The sequence below is a fragment of the Chamaea fasciata genome, unplaced genomic scaffold (assembly GCF_029207755.1).
Source record: "Chamaea fasciata isolate MVZ Bird 193981 ecotype frontalis unplaced genomic scaffold, bChaFas1.0.hap1 SCAF_5, whole genome shotgun sequence".
Lineage (NCBI taxonomy): Eukaryota > Metazoa > Chordata > Aves > Passeriformes > Sylviidae > Chamaea > Chamaea fasciata.
This window is the reverse complement of record NW_027094090.1, coordinates 54,292,713-54,314,271: the sequence shown is the minus strand read 5'-3', so window position 1 is coordinate 54,314,271 and position 21,559 is coordinate 54,292,713. Positions and strand designations below refer to the sequence as shown.

The 21,559-nt window shown below is 44.1% G+C and overlaps 1 protein-coding gene across 13 annotated transcripts in view; it reads right to left on the bottom strand.

Annotated features, from left to right (window-relative positions):
- Positions 1 to 1,283: 1,283 nt before the first annotated feature.
- The window catches only part of PPFIBP1 (PPFIA binding protein 1), a 101,091-nt gene continuing 80,815 nt past the window's right edge, over positions 1,284 to 21,559 (bottom strand). For 6 of the 13 annotated variants that reach the window (XM_066183727.1, XM_066183724.1, XM_066183730.1 and 3 more), the window contains 18 exons: positions 20,746 to 20,900; positions 19,689 to 19,807; positions 18,323 to 18,376; positions 17,635 to 17,695; positions 16,536 to 16,565; positions 14,572 to 14,746; positions 13,111 to 13,143; positions 10,773 to 10,914; positions 10,366 to 10,494; positions 9,663 to 9,813; positions 8,323 to 8,434; positions 8,093 to 8,181; positions 6,168 to 6,290; positions 5,279 to 5,404; positions 4,269 to 4,457; positions 3,565 to 3,744; positions 2,867 to 2,932; positions 1,284 to 2,399 (listed from right to left, as the gene is read on the bottom strand). In XM_066183727.1, the coding sequence (XP_066039824.1) occupies positions 2,313 to 2,399; positions 2,867 to 2,932; positions 3,565 to 3,744; positions 4,269 to 4,457; positions 5,279 to 5,404; positions 6,168 to 6,290; positions 8,093 to 8,181; positions 8,323 to 8,434; positions 9,663 to 9,813; positions 10,366 to 10,494; positions 10,773 to 10,914; positions 13,111 to 13,143; positions 14,572 to 14,746; positions 16,536 to 16,565; positions 17,635 to 17,695; positions 18,323 to 18,376; positions 19,689 to 19,807; positions 20,746 to 20,900 (2,021 nt within the window). In that variant the 3' untranslated portion in view covers positions 1,284 to 2,312. The remainder of the gene's footprint in view (positions 2,400 to 2,866; positions 2,933 to 3,564; positions 3,745 to 4,268; positions 4,458 to 5,278; positions 5,405 to 6,167; positions 6,291 to 8,092; positions 8,182 to 8,322; positions 8,435 to 9,662; positions 9,814 to 10,365; positions 10,495 to 10,772; positions 10,915 to 13,110; positions 13,144 to 14,571; positions 14,747 to 16,535; positions 16,566 to 17,634; positions 17,696 to 18,322; positions 18,377 to 19,688; positions 19,808 to 20,745; positions 20,901 to 21,559) is intronic. The other 7 variants (XM_066183733.1, XM_066183726.1, XM_066183735.1 and 4 more) reach the window with 3 other exon arrangements.

Here is a 21,559-nt window from a genome sequence, read left to right as displayed (position 1 = left end):
GAAAATTAAAGGGGGAAAAAAAAAAAGTAAGAGGACATGTAAAAAAGGGAACCAGTTTCCAGAAACACTTGGCATTTTCCACAGACTTTATTGGATTTCACATGGCAATACACAGCAGTTACGTTTGCCCTCTCCAAACCAATTAAACACTCCGATGGTATTGACAGTGTGCACACATGCACATAAAAACCTCCTGACTTCATCACCTCTCTCATGTCCCCACCCCGTAAGAGAACCAGGGTTCAGATCCGAGAGGATGACCTGGCTGCCAGGAAAGGGTTGTTTGGAGCAGAATGCTGCTTACACTGCACTTAAATAAACAATCGCTGCCCTCACTGATAACACTCCAGAGAAACTGGAGGGTGTTAGTGGCTATTTCAGCACACACCGTGGTGTCACTAGCTCCCTTTCCCCCCACTGTGAATACGCAGTCCTGTCCAGTAGCTGGTGACTAGTGACAGCCATACAGAGGAACATTTTTGTTTGGAAGGAAGCCTGCACCACATTTCCCAGTGCTTCCACAGGATTTTACGTTCAATTTCCACGTAAATAATAACAATATTGCAGAGTATTCACAGAAAGGGAAGCCTGAATCCACATCCCAAGCATCTGCACCCTAAACCTGCCCACATTAAATTTTGCATCTTGTACATCAATAATCACCTACACTGCACAACCTTCAAAGGTCCAGGTTATCAACTTACATCATTCTAATGCTGGAATATGCCTCTGATCTGAGGGGAGTTCCCTGAAAATCCTGGGAAGAACCTGTCTTGCTTTCCTAGCTTTGTTAACAGTGTTTTAGAAACACCCCCAAAGTCAGCACAAACCCCAAAAATCCCCTGCATGACACCAGGAATGGTCTCACTTCCAGCAAGGAGAGCGACAAAACGAGTGACAAACGCTTGGCAAAGCAACACCACCGCAAGGAACAATTCCAGCTGGACTTTTGTTTGCCTTTACAGAGCAAAGCAGCTTCATGCCATTGTGCTAAAATACATGCAACGTTCAACACCATACAAATGACCACTGGAATGAAAAGTTACTTTTGTTTGTTTGTTTGCTTTTGGCTAGGACACCTCGCAATACTGGAAGTCTGACACAAGATTCCCACTGACTAGTTAGGAATTTTAAAACCTGATGATCCTCAAGAGCAGAGGAGCTGTGCTTGAAGAAGGTAAAATGACGAGAAACACATTTGATATCTGAATTTTGGAGGAAAAGTCCCACCTTAGGCTTAATAATATGAAATAATATATTTCCTATACATTTCTCTATATAACTTTATTTTTTGCAACTACACCATCTTCACGTTAGTCACAGCACAGAAATATCCCTTCCATATGCAGGGAGTACTCTCAACTTTAAGGAAATTTTTTAAGTTATGAAAGTGTGAATAACCTTGTTGAATGCACTAACTACTGCTGCTGGGGACAAGAAAGAAGACATTTTAAAATGTGCAGTTTCTGGATGAGTCACTGCTAGAAGAAACATGCTTTAGAATTGTTTCATCTCAAATGGAAGATCGTTAAACTGTGCACTCAGTAAAAGCAACAAAAGCAAACAGTTCCAAAGGTCAGCCTGCCTTTCCCAGTAACCAGCTGGTTTGCAAACTGGCATAATTTTTTACAACCTTCTCCCTTTCCCTCACACACCTTCAACTTTCCATCACTCTCTCTCACAAAATTTAAATTTTTGCTATTATACGTACTTCATATACTTATTTTTTCTTTTTTCTTTTTTTTTTTATAAAACAGTATAAAAATAGGAGCAACAGTCAAGAGCTACCGGGGAGCTTACACAGGGCACGGATCTCTAAAATCCTACATCGGATAGGGCTGAACTGGTGTTTGTGCCAAAGAAAAGCACTTAGAAAAGAGCAGTAATTTCTAGTTTTCAGCTGAGAGTGCAGAGAGAGCTGACGCGCGGTATCTACAGACGCAACACTTTCACCTAACATCTTCTGTTCTTTTCAAACAGTATAAAGGATTATCTGAGGCCATGAATAAGCAAAAGGAGCACTATCATACCACATCAATTTCAACGCAACACTCTGAAACATATCACCAGTTTGTACATTAAATAGAGTTAAAACGATTACCATTCACCAGTGTCTGGGTGGTTTTTATGGCAACTTAAGTAGGCACCTTGTTTTTTCTCCTTTTCTTTTTAAAATTCTCCACCCTTCAGTGTTACTTCTAACAAACAGAAGCAAGAGCAATGTAAAGTACATGATCTGCTGCCTGTCACATGGAACAGGGATGTCCTTGCACGCAGGAGAACGAGCCTTTGTTAGTGCCTGGTGGTGACTGTCACACGTTGGAGTCCTCATCTGTTATACTGGTGCTAGGAGAGCGAGTGGCAAAGTCTTTGAACATTTCATCTTCCTTCAGCATGTGCTGGAAAGGAAAGGAGGGAAGAGTTAAGGTTTCTCACAACTGGAGTCAGTCACCTGTCCTGTGCTGGGCAGCAAACACTGCCTGCCAGCCATTGCTTTGTTCTGCTGAGGGATATTTTCACCCACCCTGCTGCAAAACCAGCTCACTGCTGTCTGCTGGCTCCAGTGGCTTGGGGCTTCCACGCAGAAAATGCAGCCTGACTGCCAGCTGGAAACCCAGCAACCACGGGCAATGGGGGCTGTGTGCCCTGCCCTCCCCGGTGCATGGGGAGCCAGCACAGGCCACCAAACCTTCCCACCACGATGGGCAGATACCTTCCTGAGCCACTTGTTTTTCTTGTGCCCTTTGTCCCTGCAGAACACCCAAAGGACCTCACTGACATTGTTTGATGTGAGTGACTGCCAGGGGTTCACACCCGTCCCACAGAAACAGAGACCTTACTGCACAGACCCCATTCACAGACTTACTGTCAAGTTGTTGATGCCTTCAGAAAACGCTCCTATTTGTCTCACTGTTCCTTCTGAATCTTCCATCTATAAAAAACAGAGAATGAATCATGAATTAATAATAACGTATTTCTATCATAGAGTGGAATCATAGAATGGATTCGTTTGGAAGAGACCTTAAAAATCATCTTAGTCCAATCCCATGCCATGGGCAGGGACATGTTCCACTATCCCAGGTTGCTCACAGCCACATTCAGCCTGGCCTTGGACACTTGCAGGGATGGGGCAGCCACAGCTGCTCTGGGCAACCTGCGCCAGGGCCTCACCACCCTCACAGGGAAGAACATTTTTCTAATATCCTAAACCTCTTAAGATCTAAACCCACTATCTGTCAGTTTGAAGCCATTCCCCCTTGTCCTGCTATGACAGAGTGACAATTAAGTGCAGTACACAATTTACTGATGACACCTGAGATGTTCAGACCAAGGGAGAAGCATGGCCTGCCAGGAGAGGAGAGTTACTCCAGAGCAGGCCCTAAAGGTGCTGCATTCAGAGCTTCAACCTCCTTGGGAGCAGAGCCTTTTGTCACTAATGCTGTGTGACAGCAAGAAGTCAGGGCCTTCACGGGCCAAAGCAAAAGGAAGACTTCCCTGGGAAATGGAAGGTCTTCCCACCAAACCTGACAGCTCAAAGACTCAGAACTGTTAGAACTGACTTACTTGCTCCAGCCTGTCCAAATCATCATCATCATATACTCGGATATCCAGGCCAGGCTTAAAGCCCTTCTTCGATCCACCTCCAGACGCCCGTCCTAGCTCCATAGGACACACATATTCCTCCACATCATCCTGCTTCTTCTTTCTCAGGCTCCCAAAATTGCTGAAGGTAAGTTTCTTTGGCTTAAAAGTGAACAGAAATTTGCCAAGGAGTTAGAGGATCAGCAAAGAATTAACAGGCCTACTTGTGGCCTCCTGTGTTTCCATGACGAAGGGTCAAAACCCCAGTGCTCTCCTATACAGATATTCTGAATTTTGTGACAGTGGCATCTGAAAGGACAATGTGTCCTCTCATTCTACCACTGTTAAGACACCACCATTTAACAGATTCCAAATGAGGTCAAAATTCCACATTAAACCATGAGTCTGGGAAGAGTAAGGGACAGTCTCCCTCCCAGACATCTGTCAGTACAAACAGAAGGACAACACGAGTGGTACCTCTTGTCTGTGCATGTCAGAGAGGCTGAGAAGTGGCCTGTTCATAGACACAAGTGTCCCAGATCTGCCAGGTCCTGCTCTCATGCTTCCTTCTTTAGGAACCAACTCCTTTCCTCAGACCTTACTGAAGCGCCCTCCCAGCACAGATAAAACCCGAGATCCAAATGCCTCCCTGGAACCTCCCACCCCTCCCAGAACAAGTGGCCTACCTTGACTTTGGCAGTTGCTGTCAGCAGGACGTAGTCTGGGGATTCCATGGCTTCACGTTTCTGCTGCTGGGCCTCCTGCCCCACCAGGAGGTTGAAATGAGTGGCCAAGTGCCTCCTCAGCAGCGTCTTGTTGGGTGGGATGTTCAGCAGCTGGGCCATGGTTTCTACATTGAAACGGGGCTCCAAAACCTGGGAATTCAATCACAGAGAATCCAGCTGAGGCCAGTGCTGTCTGATGAGATCTCAAGGACATCCAGGCCTATCTTGGTCACTCCCTAAGGTTGCTTTGGGATTTTTGTTTGTATTTTAGAGGAAATATACAACAAAGAAGGAGGAAAGAAAGTTAACTCGTTAAAGGGTTCCTAAAATGCTACCTCCAGGCTTTCCTTCTGGAGTTATGAATAGGAACAAATTGTCAGATAAGAAGAAATGAACAGATAAATCCACCCTTAACTGAAGAACTGTGTGAAGCTATCACAAAATGTTTACCCAGCAGCATCTTCCAATTCTGGAAAAGGCAGCCAGAGGAATCATGGAAAATAAACAGACACAAAACGTCTGGAGCAGGGATATAACTCCTAATCACCACAATAAACCTCTGCAGGTATAAGTTTATTGTCTGGAGTATGTGATGCTAGAGCAATTAAAAACAATCCTGGTTTGATAGTGTAACCCAAATTTTTACAAAAGTAACAAGCTTCCCCCACAAAAGAAAACCATATCTAGGTTAGGAAGGCAGAAAGTGGCTGTTCAACAGCATGGCAGTACTGTAGGACAGGAGGTGGAGAATGCCATACCAAAATAGAATCCTGAGGGGATTACAGAGTATTAAACCACACTACTTCCACTCAAGACATTCATATCGTTTAAACCATAAGGTAAGAAACTTCTTATTAAGCAGAATAAGCAGAAAAGGCGTGTGCAGCAAAGGTAATGTCAGAACATTGACCTAGTGATTCCCAGCCATCTTTTTTTTCCATGAAATGGACGAAGGCACCCCGAAAGCTCACCATCAGCCCCCCGTGCACGCCGCTGCCCCGCAGGTTGGGCGCGTACTCCGCCAGGTCCACGGAGCGCAGCCACTCCATCACGCGGTGGTTGGTCCACTGGGTGACCTCGGAAGGCGTCACGTTATTCTGCCAACAGGAGGGACAGGCAGGTGAGATGTCGCAAATCAGCTGAACCCCAGCCCCATTCTTTACTGAAACGTACCTGTCCCGCCCTTAAGGAATACAATCCTACTGTGCACTTGAGAAAAAAATCTCTTTCTGGATTGCTGCCTTGGGCAGGGGGCAGGGGTGTGTCAGGTCATTTGATTATTGTGCTGTGCACTAGAGGTTATTTGCTGTTTCTACCAGTGGAGCTGAAAGTTCAGCTGGTTCCATGAGCTGCTGTGCTGTTCTTGCAGATACACGTTGTGAATCTAAATCCAAGAGTCTGGGTTGTTTTATCATCCACTGCCCTATCTAGCATTCACTGCCTCCCAAACACAGTGATGGCAGTCTCCTGCACGGTAACAGGGCCAAGCTCCTTTTACACAGAAAATTTTGACACAGCCATCAGTTTTCCAGAGAGTTGCACAAGCCTTGTGGTAACAGTGCTCTGAGTTCAAGATGATTTGCATTCCAGAGAGCACATCAGAGACTGGGCCAAAACAGCCAGCTGTTGGCTTGGAGGAGAAGCAGGAGACTTGGAAAGGAGGATGTGAGTTTGGGGTCATGGCAGGTAGAGGAAAGAAAGTCATGTCAGAGGTTTAGGTTAAAAGAACAACATGAGGAACGGGAAACTAAAAAGGAAGCAGAATGAGGAGACAGGAGGAGAGAGCAGAGCAGGAAGAATCAAACACCAGGGATAAAACCCTAGAGGATTCCTCTTCACAGCCTCCTTGTAAAGCAGTACCTCATCAGACGGCCTCCTGCGCAGGCAGTTGGGCTCAAAGTTGTTTATTCTCAAAACCTGAATGGCTCTCTTTATGCTGAGGTGGTGAAGGACACTGATGACTTTCAAGGACAGCAGATCATCCTGTCAAAGAGCAAGAGAGAGTTAATAAACACAGACATGCTTATCCATGGGACCAGCATCCTCCTGGAGTGGACTGCTTTAGCCCCTGGCTTGAAATGGCACATCTGACACATCTGGGGGAAGATTTTAATATGTCACACAGGTGATTCATATCAAACCCTCTGTCCCAAAACAAAAACTTCCCGTGCTTCGCTGTACTAGCTCTTGGGGGACGTCTTTCACACAGGGTACTGAGCTTAGTACAAGAAACATGGGGTAACAAGGTGGGAAAAAGGGTGAGATGACACGTCCTCAGTGACAGGATGAGAGCCAACAGGACAGGGCAGCACCAACACACTACACTAGACTCACCTGGCATTTAATCCTGCCAGAAGTTTTAATATCTCACATGTCCAGATAGAAGTTTAACTGAAAACAATAAATTACCCTGAAAATTCTCTATGGTTAGAATTTAAAAAAAAAAAAAAAAAAAAAAAAAAAGGGGGACGGAAGAAGAAAAGTGTCTCAAAGTCCAAGTGCAATTTGGCTAACTTAAATAAATTTATGCACCCTTGTTAGGGCTAAGCCAGGGTTAGCCTAGCTTAATCTTTCAGTTTTACTCATATGTTATGAGCACTGGAATCTATTTTGCCAGATATTTAAGACAAGATTCTTTGCTCACCCAAACATCTCACTGTGTTCAGCTAACTTTGTGATGAATCTGACAGTAGGTTACTATGTCATAGTTTGCTATTTCATTTATTATAAAATAATAAATGTTCGCTATTATTTGTTTTGTATTGGAGCAACTTCAAAAGATTGTAACAAGTATTAGTTTAATACTTTGCATATTTTGTTGGCTATTTATGGCAAATCTGTTGTCATAATTTGATGGTAAACTTGCTATAAAATATCCCCAGTGATCTACAATTAAAAGGCAGTGACAATGGTAGTAAAGTCTCCCAACACAACATCAAACTCAATGGAGGCTGCTGGCATTACACCTCCCAGGGTTAAGAAGGAGAAGAAACAATCTTATAATAAATAAAATTGCAAACCATGACATAAAACCTATGCAAAACACATGCAAAGTGTGGCATGAAAAGGTAACTCATGGTTCATGAGAGAGCAGGGCTGTGATTGATTTCTTCTTTGTTGTACAGAAAGAATTAATATTAGAGATGTTCAATTTGCATTTGTGTCCCCAGAGAAGGAAGGTCTTATCTCATCTTACCTGAGCCTTTACACAAAGGAAACCTGACTGGCAGTGAAGTGGGGAGTTGATGCCTGTGCTAAGCACTTTGAAATGCAAAAGCTGTTAAGTGTAGCCTGCTTCCAAACAAGCTAGCTCTTAGAACTGCAATTTTCTTCAAAGGAAATTGCTTGGGTTTTCTTCACCTAAACATCCAGGTAAATAAGCAAGCTGATAGAATGCTTGCTCACTGAAGAAAAGGATTTCATCTGCTTCTATTAATTAATAACAACATGAACAGCAAAAGCATGAATGGCAACCACAGCATTTGCACACCTTTACAAGGTGCACACCACTGTGACACACAACTGTTAAGCTCAGTATTTCCCATTTCTCATGCGTGAGTCCAAATTCTTGCTTACTGTGTTTGCTCTTCCACCTGAACCTAGTAGCTCTAAAGATGGAAAGAACTTAGGAAATGCTTGCAGGTGAGCAGTAGTATCTGATTTCTATAGGTTACAGCTACTGGCATTAACACAGGACACTCACTAGAGTTTAAAGTGATCCTTTGAACACTGAGAAGCCAAGAACATTGAAAGGATGTCAGAAAAGGAAGAAACCATCTACTCACCACACTCATGTAATGGAGCATGCGGCCATCCACCTTCCCCTCATCAAACTGGGTCTTGTACTGGGGCAGGCCAATGTCATCCAGCCACCCTAGGGCAGGACAGACACTCCTGTTAGAGTAGCAGCATGTTACCCTGCACCACTTACTGTCCCCATCCTCAGTGCCCCAAATTAGCCACGATTAGGGACCCCTATCCAAAGCCACTGCTTCAGCATGCAGTAAAATCTTACTGGTAACCCAGTGGTAATCCAGTTTTCCATGGTTGTTTTCCTCTTCAGATCCCAGTGCCTGCAGAGCAAGCTGGAGCTTCTTCCGATGCAAAGGGTGCTTTATCCCAAGCTCCTGTGAAAGGAAGAAGAGCAGTAAATCTGGAGACAATACTGTTTTATTCCTCCCCCTGCTGAATGACAAAGGGTTTCTGAGTCACACTTCCTCAGCATTGCTGGTACCTGGCAGGTGCATTTTCTATTTGCTGCATTTCAGCATGGTTTTAGCACACCTTCAGCACTAGGGAAAGGCCCACTTACGGAGGTGGGTTAGTTTCACAGTAGGCTGGATTAATTTCAAGGAGTGATGGATTCCAAATTGAATTAAAATGTTGGCCACAATATTCTCATACCAGGTTAAAAAAATCCCACCATATAATAAAAATGCCAGCATTCAAAACAATACTTGCTGGGATTAATTCCTCACCTCCTAGGCAAAGTTAAAATAATTATTTAGTTAAGAACACAGGAATGTCCCAAGAATTACTGAAATTCGTTAATGGTTCCAAATGCGTAACACTATTCCCCAGTTTAGTTGCAAGTGCAGCCATTCCAGGATCTCTTTAATCCCATTTTCACTTTCAGGAGTGCCTGCTGGTTAATGTTACCTCTGATAACACTATTACAAGACATTACTTCTCTCATTCCAGTTGTAGCTACCCAACTGAGAAAACAGGCTTACTAAATGGTGAGAAGAGTGATTTTTTTAAAAGCTGAATATTCAAACAGCAAAATAGTATGGATTAAAAGTGTAAATTGAATTAATTTCTTCTGTGTTTCTTATTTTTAAAAATAGACAAGCAATTCTGTGACAATTAAAGACAAAGACTGATCAACCTGTGTGTAACAAATCCTCATTTCTCTTTGTATAAAATGGACAGAAAATACAATTAGACCAAAACAGCACCTTTTTACACCCTTCTCACACAGGCATAAAATAACTGTAGCACATATGAGTGCTAATGAAGCAGGGCTACAAACCCATATGATAATGAGGCAGTCTCACACGCATATTTTTAGAAGGTGCTACAGTCAATTGATGTGTCCATGCTTAATGAAGTTGAATCACATATTTGTAATTATTAGCTTCATTACAGAGCATTAAATTTCTCCAAAACTTCAGCTAAAAAGAAACGGATTTAGCATCACTTCAGGTGACAGTATTTTGAAAACTTATCTAGTTTACATGTTTTTACCAGGTGCACTTTACAGACCTGATTTACATTCATGGAAACTGTGATTTTTTCGTGGGGTTTTTTTTTTCCCCCCCTTTATTTGAAAGGCGTGTTTCTGGTATTTCTCACCTTTTCCAGATCCTGCTGAGAAGCCTGCAGAAGTGTTTGCCCAGACAATATCCAGTGCCTGCCGTTATTGATGTAAGAGCCAAGCCCTTGGTCCTGTAGCCAGTTGCAAACCTGCTCCTTGGTCCACTTTGCGAATGGCATGTCCAGCTCACTGCAGGAGATTTTACCCAAAAAGACTGATAAACCCTGTGCTTCCAATCTCCTATTCTCATAAATAATGAGAAAGCCAAAAACCAAGCCCAATTCACATCTTGTGGAAGCTGGGACCATCTCTGAGGGGGAACCATCAGCAGGATGAAGTGCTGGGCGCTGCTGATCGGTTGCCACTGTCACAATAAACACAGGCTTCTATAATCCTACTGAAAAGAGCCATCTCTGCTGCCTAGCATGGCTATAGCTCTGGAGTGAGACTGGAATGTTTCACTTTCTCCTTTAATCCCTGGAAGTGCAGCAGGAAAGGGACAGGAGTATCTGTCACTGCCACATGAGGGCTCAGAGCTCAGCAGCAGGATCCCACCACCCAGCCCACCTCAGCCCTGCAGAGACCCTCTCTCAGAGGAGGGAGCAGCCTGGATCTGCCTGGTTTCGCTCAGACAGGAGAGGGGATGTTTCATTTTGGCACTGCCCTCCTCCTTTGGGCCCCATGCTTGGCTGGAGCTGCCAGGATCCAAGCACCAACACATTGGCCCCACCCTTGTCTTACTTGTGGGACTGCCCCAGGTCCCGAGACCAGCCCAGCCGGGGGCCTGCAGTTGCTCTTGTCCCTCCTCTTTTGAATTCCGTCTCGGACATGTCATCTGGGTTGAAGGTGGTGGACTGGCTTCTTTTAAGCCTAAAGGAAGAAAGCACATTCACATTTGGCGAAGAAAAAGGCACGTCTCTGCTGCCACTGCAACCAACACAGGCAAGATCTCCCCTAGGGCTTGTAGCTCCCCTTCTACCTGCCCCCAGCCTACTGTTATCTCTCCCAAATACCACACGGGCTCCAGCTCTTGGGATATTACACCACAGAGCCACACACTGGCAGGGGAGAAAGAGAAGGTGTGCTCCCAGCAAACTTCTGCCCAAGCCCCAACTCTGGAGAATGGTCACCTCTCATCTTTTACTTACCTTCCAAACAACTTCTTGATTCCCCTGGCCTTTTTCCTGGAATCTGGAGAAGGTGGTGTTATCTGCAGACTATCTGCTTCTTTTGGGCGAGGGGGCAAGCCAGCTAGATCCAAGTGGTCTGCAGATCCCTTCTCCGTTTCAGCTGTTAGAAAACAAAACCTCTGTCAAGACCCTCTTGTGCAGGACTGTACAGACATACTCCTGACCTTGGGAATGACTCCTGCTAAATTATTGGCAGCCACCATGCCAAGAAGGTGGGGCAAAGAGGGATAGGAAAATCCATGAGAAACGCCACATGTTCCTCCTTCATGGGCCTGGCTGGTAACACTCCGAGGCAATGCTCTGCTTCAGTTAAATGCTTTGCATCCAAGGTGGGAAAATCCACCTCGTGAATCAAGCAGTTAATTAAATCCCAAATTTACTCTTCCTCAGGGAGTGCTCCTACAGTGCTTTCACAGACAGAGCCAAGGCACGTGGGTGCCCAGGAACAATTCAGTGCAGTGGCAAGGAACTAAACCAGGAGTCCCCAAAGCACAGAAAGCCAAGTAACTTCCCTGCAGATATCTTTCCCAATAACCTGTAGTATTTCATTCCCTGGCCAGGAAATTCCAGCAACAAAACTCCTGTCCCAGAAGGAGGGCCCTCTTTCCCTCACTTACGCAAACTGTGGAATATTTTACTCCTCAGAGGAACACCATGGAGTTTAGGCTCTGTCTGAACTGTATCTTCTGAGTGAACAAAACCACCCACTCTAAAAGCATTAAATCCTTGATCTGTAGCTGTTTTCCATGACAACAAACACGAGGGCTCTTGTCCCCAAAGGGGAAGTTTCCACGAAAGCTAAACTATTGATGGAAAAACAATTTTAAGATCATTTAAAAAGAAAACTAAAAGAATTGCAGTATCTACTAGACTACATAAGCAGAGGTGTGCCAGCAAGTGCTAGATAGCTGAATTAAACTACGATGTGGAGTTTATGCCAGTTGCTTGCTGGGGAAGAGTGAGAGCACGAGCTTGTTCAGCTGAAGCAGCTGTGGCAAGACAGTCAGGCCTGGAATCACTTGCAGCATCTTTTAATACAGCTCTGTAATTAAATGACCATCACTGGTGTTTGAAACAGACTTTCAGACTTCCGGAAGAAAAGTAAACAATGCATCAAGGCAGAGCTTACTTTGCTGCTTTACTTACTTTACTGCTGGGACATGTGGTCTCACGTCACAGAGTTAATGCTGAGATGGCCACAAAAGGGCCATGACCAGCAACAAACTCCTGGCTTTGCTAGTGTATTCTTGTGCTGGACAAACTTTAGATGGTTCAGCCAGAATACCTATGAACATGTCCCATTTTCCACCTTGTCCAACCTTGCAGTGAAGCAACAAGGTCACACCAAAGACCACTTCCAGGCACTTTGGTTTGGCCACTATCAAACACAGGGATCCTGCCAGTGAGAGAGACAGCAATAACACCGAACCAGGCTGTGGCATTCGTGGCTTTTGCTTTACTTGTAGAAGGTAAAGTGAAAAAAACCAAAAACATGTAAATGGCACTCTAAAGAGAGAACACCAGGACAAAGCTGGATGCATTAGTAGCAGAGATTTGCGGGAATTGTGCTGTTTGCTCCTCATACCTGGCTCCTTTTCATGCACTAACACAACCCCTTCGAAAAGATAACATTTAGGGGGCCATGTGAGAAAAAGAGAGGGCCCAGTGCCCTTTGTCTCTTTGCCACCCTGTGTGGCTGTACCACCACCCCACTGAGACGGCTCTGCTTCCTAAGGCAGGTCTCACCTGCCCTTGCCAGCACCACCCAGGGAATGCTCACATCACCAGACAGTCACTATGTGACTGGCTCCTTCCCCATCTGCCCCAATTATTTCTCATTTGCTTTATTGCATCTTAAATACAAATACACCCAGAAGACAAATTACACATGCTTTCCCTCAGAACTCTCTTAACTGAATGCCTGGGAAATACAGCTCATTCCTTACTTCCCCACCCTTTAAACTCTTCCAGTGGATCCAGGACAGGTGGCAGCACAAAGCTAATTAAGCATCACCAATTCCCACCCGGTACCTCGGTCTGTGGTAACTTTGTGCTCAAAGTTACAGCAAAAGTCTCTGCAAATTGACCCGCAATCTCTCATTAGTAGCAGCTACTCAGGAACAGCACAGCTGACTTTTAGCAGAGGGCAGATGTTACATGAAAACTCCTTTTAGTGATGGGCAGAAGTTCCAATGCAGAGCTCTGCTGCCTGGCTGTGGTTTGGGAAGAGTGTGGCCACGGCCAGCTGTTAGCAGCAGTCAGGGCTGGCACGGGCAGACATGCAGCATTACTGTACCTAAAGTAGGAGCACTGGCACTTCGACTGCGATCTTCAGAAATCCACACAAGGCACAAACCCACACGCAGCACAGAACGGGAGAGAACACGCAGAGGCACAAGGTCAAACACAATTCAAAACTCACGGCGACAAAGTACGGGACAAAAGGAGGGAGGGACATGAGACACAAGCGCCACACGAATGCTGAATTCACAAGGGATTAGGATCACCAATTCACTGGGAAATTCCCTTTCACAACAAAGGAGAGCTCTGTGGTGGGGAGGGAAAAACGGCACCACAGTCACTTTGGTGCAAGGAGGTCACCTGCTCCAGGACCCACTGCTTCTGTGAGGTGGCAAATATCTGGACAGCAGCTTTACAGAAGGAAGCACTGAAATCTGGATAACATAAATAATTTACTCAAAGTCACAGCACCCTGATTTAGACGGCCCATCTTCCACTCCTTTATGACAGCCGCAAGTACTGCACTTTGTTACACAAATTAATTTCAGGACGAAACAGTGGATTACACAAAAGCAAACATGAAATAAACCAAGGCAAAGAGTCTAACCCCTCAGAATAGACTGTACATCTATTCCAAGTAAGCTAGCAACTTCCCAGGCTGTATGTCACAGGCAAACATGGGCAACATATCATCAATGTGTAGGTTACTTGTTTTGACCAAAAATCTAAAATTCTCTTGGAGTACATAACAAAGCAGAAGCTATCCCCCTTCAGGCTTCTGAAATAGAGAGCTAAATTCCTAAATCTCGTACAAGAGCAAAACAAAAACCTCAGATGTCTGGCAGTAGATCTGATGCAGGGACTCACTGGATGCTAGAACTGGATCAGTGGAAAGACTACTAGAGCAGAGCAGTAAACATAAGTAAAATTCCAGTTAGTGACAACAGCGACTTCTGCATTAAGCAGAACATTTTATTTCTTTGTCATATACAAATGTCACCAAATGACAATACCAAAATACCCCCCCACCAACATTACAGGTAAAAAATCAACATCAGCTTGAATGACCTGCCAATCCTGTTCCTGTTGTCACCACCTCTTTTGCAAGGCTGCTTAAGTACATAAAAAAAAAAAAAAAAAGAGACCGAGTGCTGCTGTCCTATTTCTGTATATCTGAAAATCTTATGAAAGAAAAACCGAGGATGAAGCCAGGGGAAAAAAAGCCCACAAATCCCATGTGTGAACTACTGCCAGACAGCCAGCACTTCATACAGCAGCAAGCCCCTACAAGGTCCCAGGAGAGATACCACAGCAGAGTCTGAACCACATCAAATACTTCCTTACATCAGTGATTGTTTTTTCTTGCTGTTTGATATTTTCCAAACATTCTACTGTCAGAAGTGCCACCAAGTCAGGATGAGCCTAAGGCTGGCTTTCCTGCCTCTTAAGGCAGTTACAGCTGTTGTTAAGATGCTTCAAAATGCACAGAATCTAAATGCAGAGGCACGGTACCTACCCAGATTGGGGGCACTTGCAGTCCTCTTGTTATTTTTTATCTTGAAAAAGCCTCGGCCAAAGGAAGATCTGGCTTTGCGGGTGCCAAAACTGTCCTCGTCGCCTATGCCACCGTGAGAAGGAGACTTGGGAGGGAGGGTTGCAAAATTATTGCCTTCCACAGGAGGTTTAGCCTGCTTGAATTAGGGAAATAAAGAGTCAATATAAGGGAATTGCAGAGGGCCTTTTGAGAGCCTGCAAAGTGACCGCTGGCAGATAATCTGGGAAGTCCTTCTCATCTGTCACTACAAGAATACAGAAGGTAAAAACCATAAAGAAAAACATAACAAGATCTTAATTTGAATATGTTGTCCTGGTTTGGTCTGGAATGGAATTAACTTCTTCTTAGTTCAACACTGTGTACTGGTTTATTGCTGTGTTTGGGATTTAGTAGGGAATAATGTGGGTAACACTGGGATGTTTGGGTTGTTGCTGTGCAGTGCTTGCCCCGAGTCAAGAACTTTCCATTTTCCCATGCTCTGCCAGCAAGGAAGTGCACAAGAAGCTGGGATGGAGGATGTCCAGGACAGCTGACCTGAGCTACCAAAGGAATATTCCACGCCACGGAATTCCATGCCCAGTATATAAACTGGGGGGGTTACAGGGAAGGGGAGCCAATCGTAGCTTGGAGATGGGCTGGGCATTGGTCAGTGGGGGATGAGCGACAGTATTGTGGTGCATCACTTGTCTCTTGGGTTTTCACTCTCTCTTCCTCTCCCTTTCATTATTAGTTTTTTATCATTATTATATTATTGTGATGATTTTACTTGGTTTCAATTATTAACTCAATAATTAAAAAATATTAACTTCAATTAGTAACTCAACCCCCAAGTTCTATTTTTTCGTTGTTGTTGATTCTCCTCTCCATCCCACTGGGCCAGGGAGGGGGACCCGCAGTGGGGTCCTTTGTTGTCAGCTGGGATTAAACCCTGACATATGTTCAGGATCCAGGATTACTATCATTACCTGCTAAGAGTAAATTCTGTTCTTTAAGATGTTCCTCAGTTTCTATAAGGCTGACTTAAAGGTATGGAAAAGGTAAAAAGAGAGTCCTGCAAGGCTTTGAGCTTCTCCAGCTTTCCAGGGCCTCTGTCTCCCCCACTGGCAGCTGTAGGGGCACTAAGTGGGAAGCAGAGAGACAACATCCCACAGTACACTGGTTCTCTGCCAAGTGTCAGAGAGCTCCTTCTGTCTGTCACTGCTCTGCAATTTCTTAATTAATGGATTAATTGACTGTGCCTACTGCCAAAGCAAAGAGGAAATTACATATCAAGCAAAGAATATAAATGCCAAGAGAGATAACATACACTCCAGTTAGCCAATTTAAAGCAGTACTTTAACCTTGCCAGCTGTTTCACTGTCTCTTAGAAAGAAGGAAGCAAAACCATTCACAGCCCAAATAAAATCCTTTGGCTTTTGCTGAATCAATACAGCATTCATCCTACAAGTGGTATCTGAGGTATGTCACCTCTGCTCAGGTGTTCCCAGAGATAAGAACTGCAAGATGTGGCCTTAAGGTACCACAGAGTGACTGCTCTGCAACGACAGGCTTTTCAGAAACACACTTGCTACTCACAGAAGACAACTGAGAAACCCAAAGGTTTTTAAAGATACGCTAATCAAAGACAATTACAGAGTCAGTAAAATGCTTAATGGTTAGCTTTGCTAATTATCTAGTGGGGGAAAAACATTAGCTTAGCTGGTAACCTCATTCTCAGTCACACTGGAAGACAATCCATGTGTAAGGAGGCAAGGACATGCTGAGCACTGAGCAGGGCCACTGATGGTGACACCCACCAGAGACTCCTCACTGTCCTGTCCGCAGGACTTCCATTCCCCCTGGAACTTCCACACCTCTCAGCCTCCCAACACCTCCTCACTGCCCGTGTTTCTCCAAGGACACACATCACTACACACATACATTACCTCTGCTGGCTTCTGTGCACAGTCTCTGTCCTGTTTGGGAAAGATTAAGACATTTAAAAAGGTCGTAGTTTATAGCCAGTATTCAATTCATTATGATTACTCGAGTTAAGTTCTGACTGAAATACCCTTCCCTGACTGTTTCTTTTCCCCAAAATAAATCTCTTCAGAGCTGTATTTCACACAGATTAAGCCTTGCTTGCTTTAGGTCAGTAAGCTGACATGGAAATAGGGTTGCTTTGGTTCACTTTGTGAAGGATTAGCTGTGCATATGATTAGTGACAAGCAGAATGTTAAGGCACTCACGGGCAGAGCTGCCTGAGGGGACCCAGAGCAGCAACCAGACAGGGTAGAAGCCAAGTAGGTAAAACATCTACAGCCTCTACTCCTTGTCTGTCCAAACAAACAAAAAACCAAAGACCCCCCCAACCCATGAACTCCAGCTCTTATCAGATTCTGGTGACATTTTCAGTCCAGTCAGACTCCTCCCTACACTGCAAGGCACAGGAGATATCAGGGAATTCAGGAGCTTCTAGGAGTTTGGGCTGTCAGAAAAGAGCACACAAACTGCACTGATTTGATGGCATTGCTAGAGGTTAGCTGCTTTTGGTCACTTCCACAGAAACCTAAACTAAAGCTATCTCCAGACATCCGAAAGTTCAGTATTTTGTTTCTGACTACCTGAAATATACAGCCAGCCCAGCCTGCATTTTATAGTGCATTAACTGCATGGTCTTCCAAAATTATTCACCTTAAACACAGGTGTGAAGTAGTGGTGGGAGTTATTTTTTCTTGCCTTAAATCAGAAAAGCATATCAAGTAAAAAAGTCCCACCTCATTATCTGAGCAAAACCACAGCAAGAGAGTCTCAGGTAAAAGCCTCATACAAAGAGGGGGGGAAAAAGCACCTGTGTTTTCAAGGACAGATTTCTTCTTTAGTAGAATATGGAAGATGCCATATGTGTGTGACCACTGCCAACGCATGCCACAAAGAGCCCTGCTTTGATTCAGAATTTCTCAGAAGGCAACACAACACCCACGGGGCTACAACGGAGATGCCACACCTATGTGCAAGGAGATGGAAGTAAGAGACCAAACGTACCACTTCAGATGCCTCTTTCCTCAGACTGCTCAGACTGCTGGACTTCTGCAGTGTGGAAGTTCTGAAACAACAACATAAAAACCAAGCTCAATTTTTAGAATTAAACTTGCTAAGATAAAGACGCTCAAAGGAATCAGCTTTAAAGACAGCATTGTAATACATGATGAGATGTACTAAACCAAATGATATTTTGAATTAAGATGCAGTAATCAGTGCAGTAAATGCAGTAATCAGAGCCCATGTAATTTAATGAGATACTGGAATATCTTACTTCCACACTGGAATAACTGCTGCTTTAGGGAATATGGATATGTGGCAGAAACTAAAATTATTTTCTCATTGTAGTGAGCTGATCACCTTCCCCCCACTATCAAAAGAAAAAAGCAAATCATGTGTGCACGCACTGTGGAAAACTATAAATTTCAAAGTATATTGACAGTCTACCACCAAATTAGAGATGCTTCACAATGTAACAAGAAGTACCATGTGCCCAGATAAAGCACTGGAAAATAATGATCATGAAAGCATAGGACATGAGCAGAAACCTACCATCACCAAATACCATCTTGGCTGGAATTAACTGACCTATTTACAAGTGTCTGTAAAATATGGGGGGTGCTTTGCGGGGGTTCAAGTTGACCATCACATTTAAATATGTCCCCTGAACAGTTTTGATTATGGCACTTACACTGGACTATCACATAGATGAGTTTCAGGGGAGGAACCTGTTGATCTTCCTTCACTGTAAAAACAAAAAAGATATGAAAAAAGGCTAAGACAGAAATCCTATGATCTCAGCCTGCTTTAATTCTGTTTTCGCTCCAGTTCTTATGTCACTAACACATGGCAAATCTTCCCTGCTATGGTGGCAAGTCTTGTAAAAGATAAAGGACAAAGGTGAGCTCAAGACCCCCAGGAAAGACAACTCTCACTGTAAGATGATAACAATACTGAACTATTCAGCTTCACTAAATGCAGAGGTTCCAGCAGGGTCTGAAGCAGCACAAGGAGTGGCAGTCACCCTCTCCCAGTCACCACCCACAGCACGGAGCACTTTGCTGCAGTTAGTGCGTGCTTTGCTTTTTTTCCAGAGGAGACACAGGTGAAATCCCTGCTGTTGATGGCTCGAGCTGCTTGAGGAACATGCACAGCACAAACTGAGCAAAGCTGGGCTTCTGGATAGGATCCCTTCCTTGACTGGAACTGGAAAAATCACACATCAAACTGAGCTTGCATTGATATTTCACACTGAGACTGGTGACTGTTTCAAGTCAGCATCTCCTTGCCTCTGGATTCTTAGTGTTTGATACTCCTTCAGATAAAGCCAGGGATTTGGATCTAGAAGGAAAAAAAACAAGCACAGCCTTTGCTGAGCCGTGAGTCTGGGGCGCTTTTCTGTACCCCCTGCAGTGCCAGTGCAGGTCTGCAGGGATTGGGCTTCCTCCCAGGACCAGGAGGGTGCAGGATTAGAAATGCTGGTGAAAGGTGACAGTCACTCCTCACCCAGCAGCTGTCACTGGTTCCAAGCATGGGGACCCCTGGGTGCCACAGCGCAGCCACAACCCCAGGCTGCAGCCACACATCCCTTGGGTTTCCTCCCCTTCTCAGGTTAGAGCTGGAAGCCCTTTTGTTCTGGCAGTGCCTTACAACCATCTTTAGCAGCTGTGAAAAATGTCTGAGCACAAATCACTAGGGTAGGCAGAGCCAATGCCATGCCAGCTAGACTTCCACGATGCAAACCTAGACAAAAATAATGATTCTGTGGCCTTGATTACATTAGATCAGCTTCCCTCTCCTTCTGTTCATTCCTTGTGAAGCAGCTGGTACAAACCATGAATGCTGCTACAACAGCAACCAAACCAGCCTTTGCTTACTCAGGATTTAATCAATGCACTTCAGAACATTAGCTCGGTTTGCTGCAGCTAGGCAAGGGAATCCTAGCCTTGTTTACCTGGCTAATGGCTTGATAATTCAGTGACTGACAGATTACTGCTCTTCTTAAACATCATAGAAAATTTGATTTACAATTAAAAAATACATGGAAACCATAACACCTCATTTCACTTGCAGGATCTGGCTTAGGGTGTGTTTTCAGACTCTCTGCAACAGTTTCGGAGCTCTTGGATGTCGATGAAAAGGAAGGGATTGAAATCTGTAAAATGCTGGTGTGGATCTGTAAGGAATTGTGAAAAGAAGGAAGAATAAGTGTTACAATCTTCTGAGCTGAAATTAAGCAATCATAAATGAAAAAAGAGTAACAGATAAACCATGGAAGGATCTGAAATAAGGCTTCAAAAGTGATTTTTTCCTTATTGTAATAGAATGATTTACTCCTTGAAAGATAGCACTGCAGATAAAACACGAATCATTGCACAGCTAAGCTACAGTATACACAAAAATCTCACAAGTCTCCCAAGGCTGCCTGCTAAATCTGTCTCTACCACAGACACCATGAAGGGTATCCACATTTCAGGTTTAACCCCGTTCTCTGACACTCATAGAGTACAAAAAAGCTGCTAAACATTTAATTTAATTTCATTTTCTTCATAGTGTGTTCTTGCTGTTTAAGTGGAGTCAAGACCCTGCTCTGACTTGGAGCTTAGAGAAGAGATTTATAGTTTCTTTACTAGAAAATCTGATTGCAAAAATCAGGGATTGAATCACAGCCTACGTATCATTTAACTGAATGGATGCAATTATGATTGCATCCTTTTAAATACAACAAGATATATTTAGTAAGTCCCAACATATTTACTTCAGGTTCTTGTCAAAGTAAATGTAACTCCTAAAACAGCTACGTTTGCTAAGAAAAATAATTTCTATGTCTAATAGAAAAAGTCATTTAGATCTCTTCTCATGATATACACAGCTATCTGCTTTCTCCTGATCCCATGTGAGGATTAAGAAAAGTAAGTTTAATTGAAATTCCTCAGCAGCTTTCTTAAGAAAACTACTTTCTCCAAAAGGATATGAGACATTACAAAAAACTGTGAAACCCAGAAAAAAAATCTTTTCAGAAACTTGAATTTTGTCATCTGCAATAGGAATCCAGCACAAGCAGTGTTTTCAAGAAATGATGGCGTGAAATAAAGCAAAAAGACCACAACCCACCTCTTCATGAATATTTACGTTGAACTCATCATGGATTGGAGATGCTGTCACTGGGGTTGGGGATGGGCTTTTCTCTGGGTCAGTCACACTTGGTGTGTCCAATAAACCCATGGAAACAGACCCTGAATTCAAGTCTTCATTTTCACTCTCCTTGCCTGAAGGGAGAGAACATGGAAACTTGTTGTTTTACAACCCTTGCTCCCATACAAGCTGCAGCTAGCATGCTCCGTTAGGGGCCAAAAATGGAAACGTTTGATTGCTGGGGTTTTTTAGGACAGACTACAATAGAAGAAAGAGAGTCATGGCCAAGTGCCACTTCTCAATTCAACCATCTCAACATAGCAGGGTTGGAACAGAGGGAGGTCAGAAAGCCCAGCAAACACCCTCAGGGCATTTAGTTGCATCAGGTTCAACAAGCTGAATAAACTGGAGTACTTCTTTCCTGTGTGTTCTGCAATTTCATTCTAAATACTTCATTTCCTTATTTACTAAGGAAAATACCAGAAGTCTGAGTCTGCCTGAAACTTAACATGTCTCTGTGGTACCCTCAAGGTACCCTGAGGAAAAATTCAGCCCTGCTTAGGAGTCTATCACCAGCCCAGAAGTGACCACATCAGGTCTGCAGCCTGCCACAAACTGCGTGTGTCACATTTAGGTAGTGCTGAAGCCCACACCAGTGCTGGCATACTCTGCTCCTTCCACCCTGGATGCTCCTGAACTGCCTCAGTCCTACCAAAAGGCTTGGACTGGTTCTGAAAGACAACCAATACTTTCTAAAGGGTGAGCAGAAACCCGGTGCTTGTTGCCAAAGACC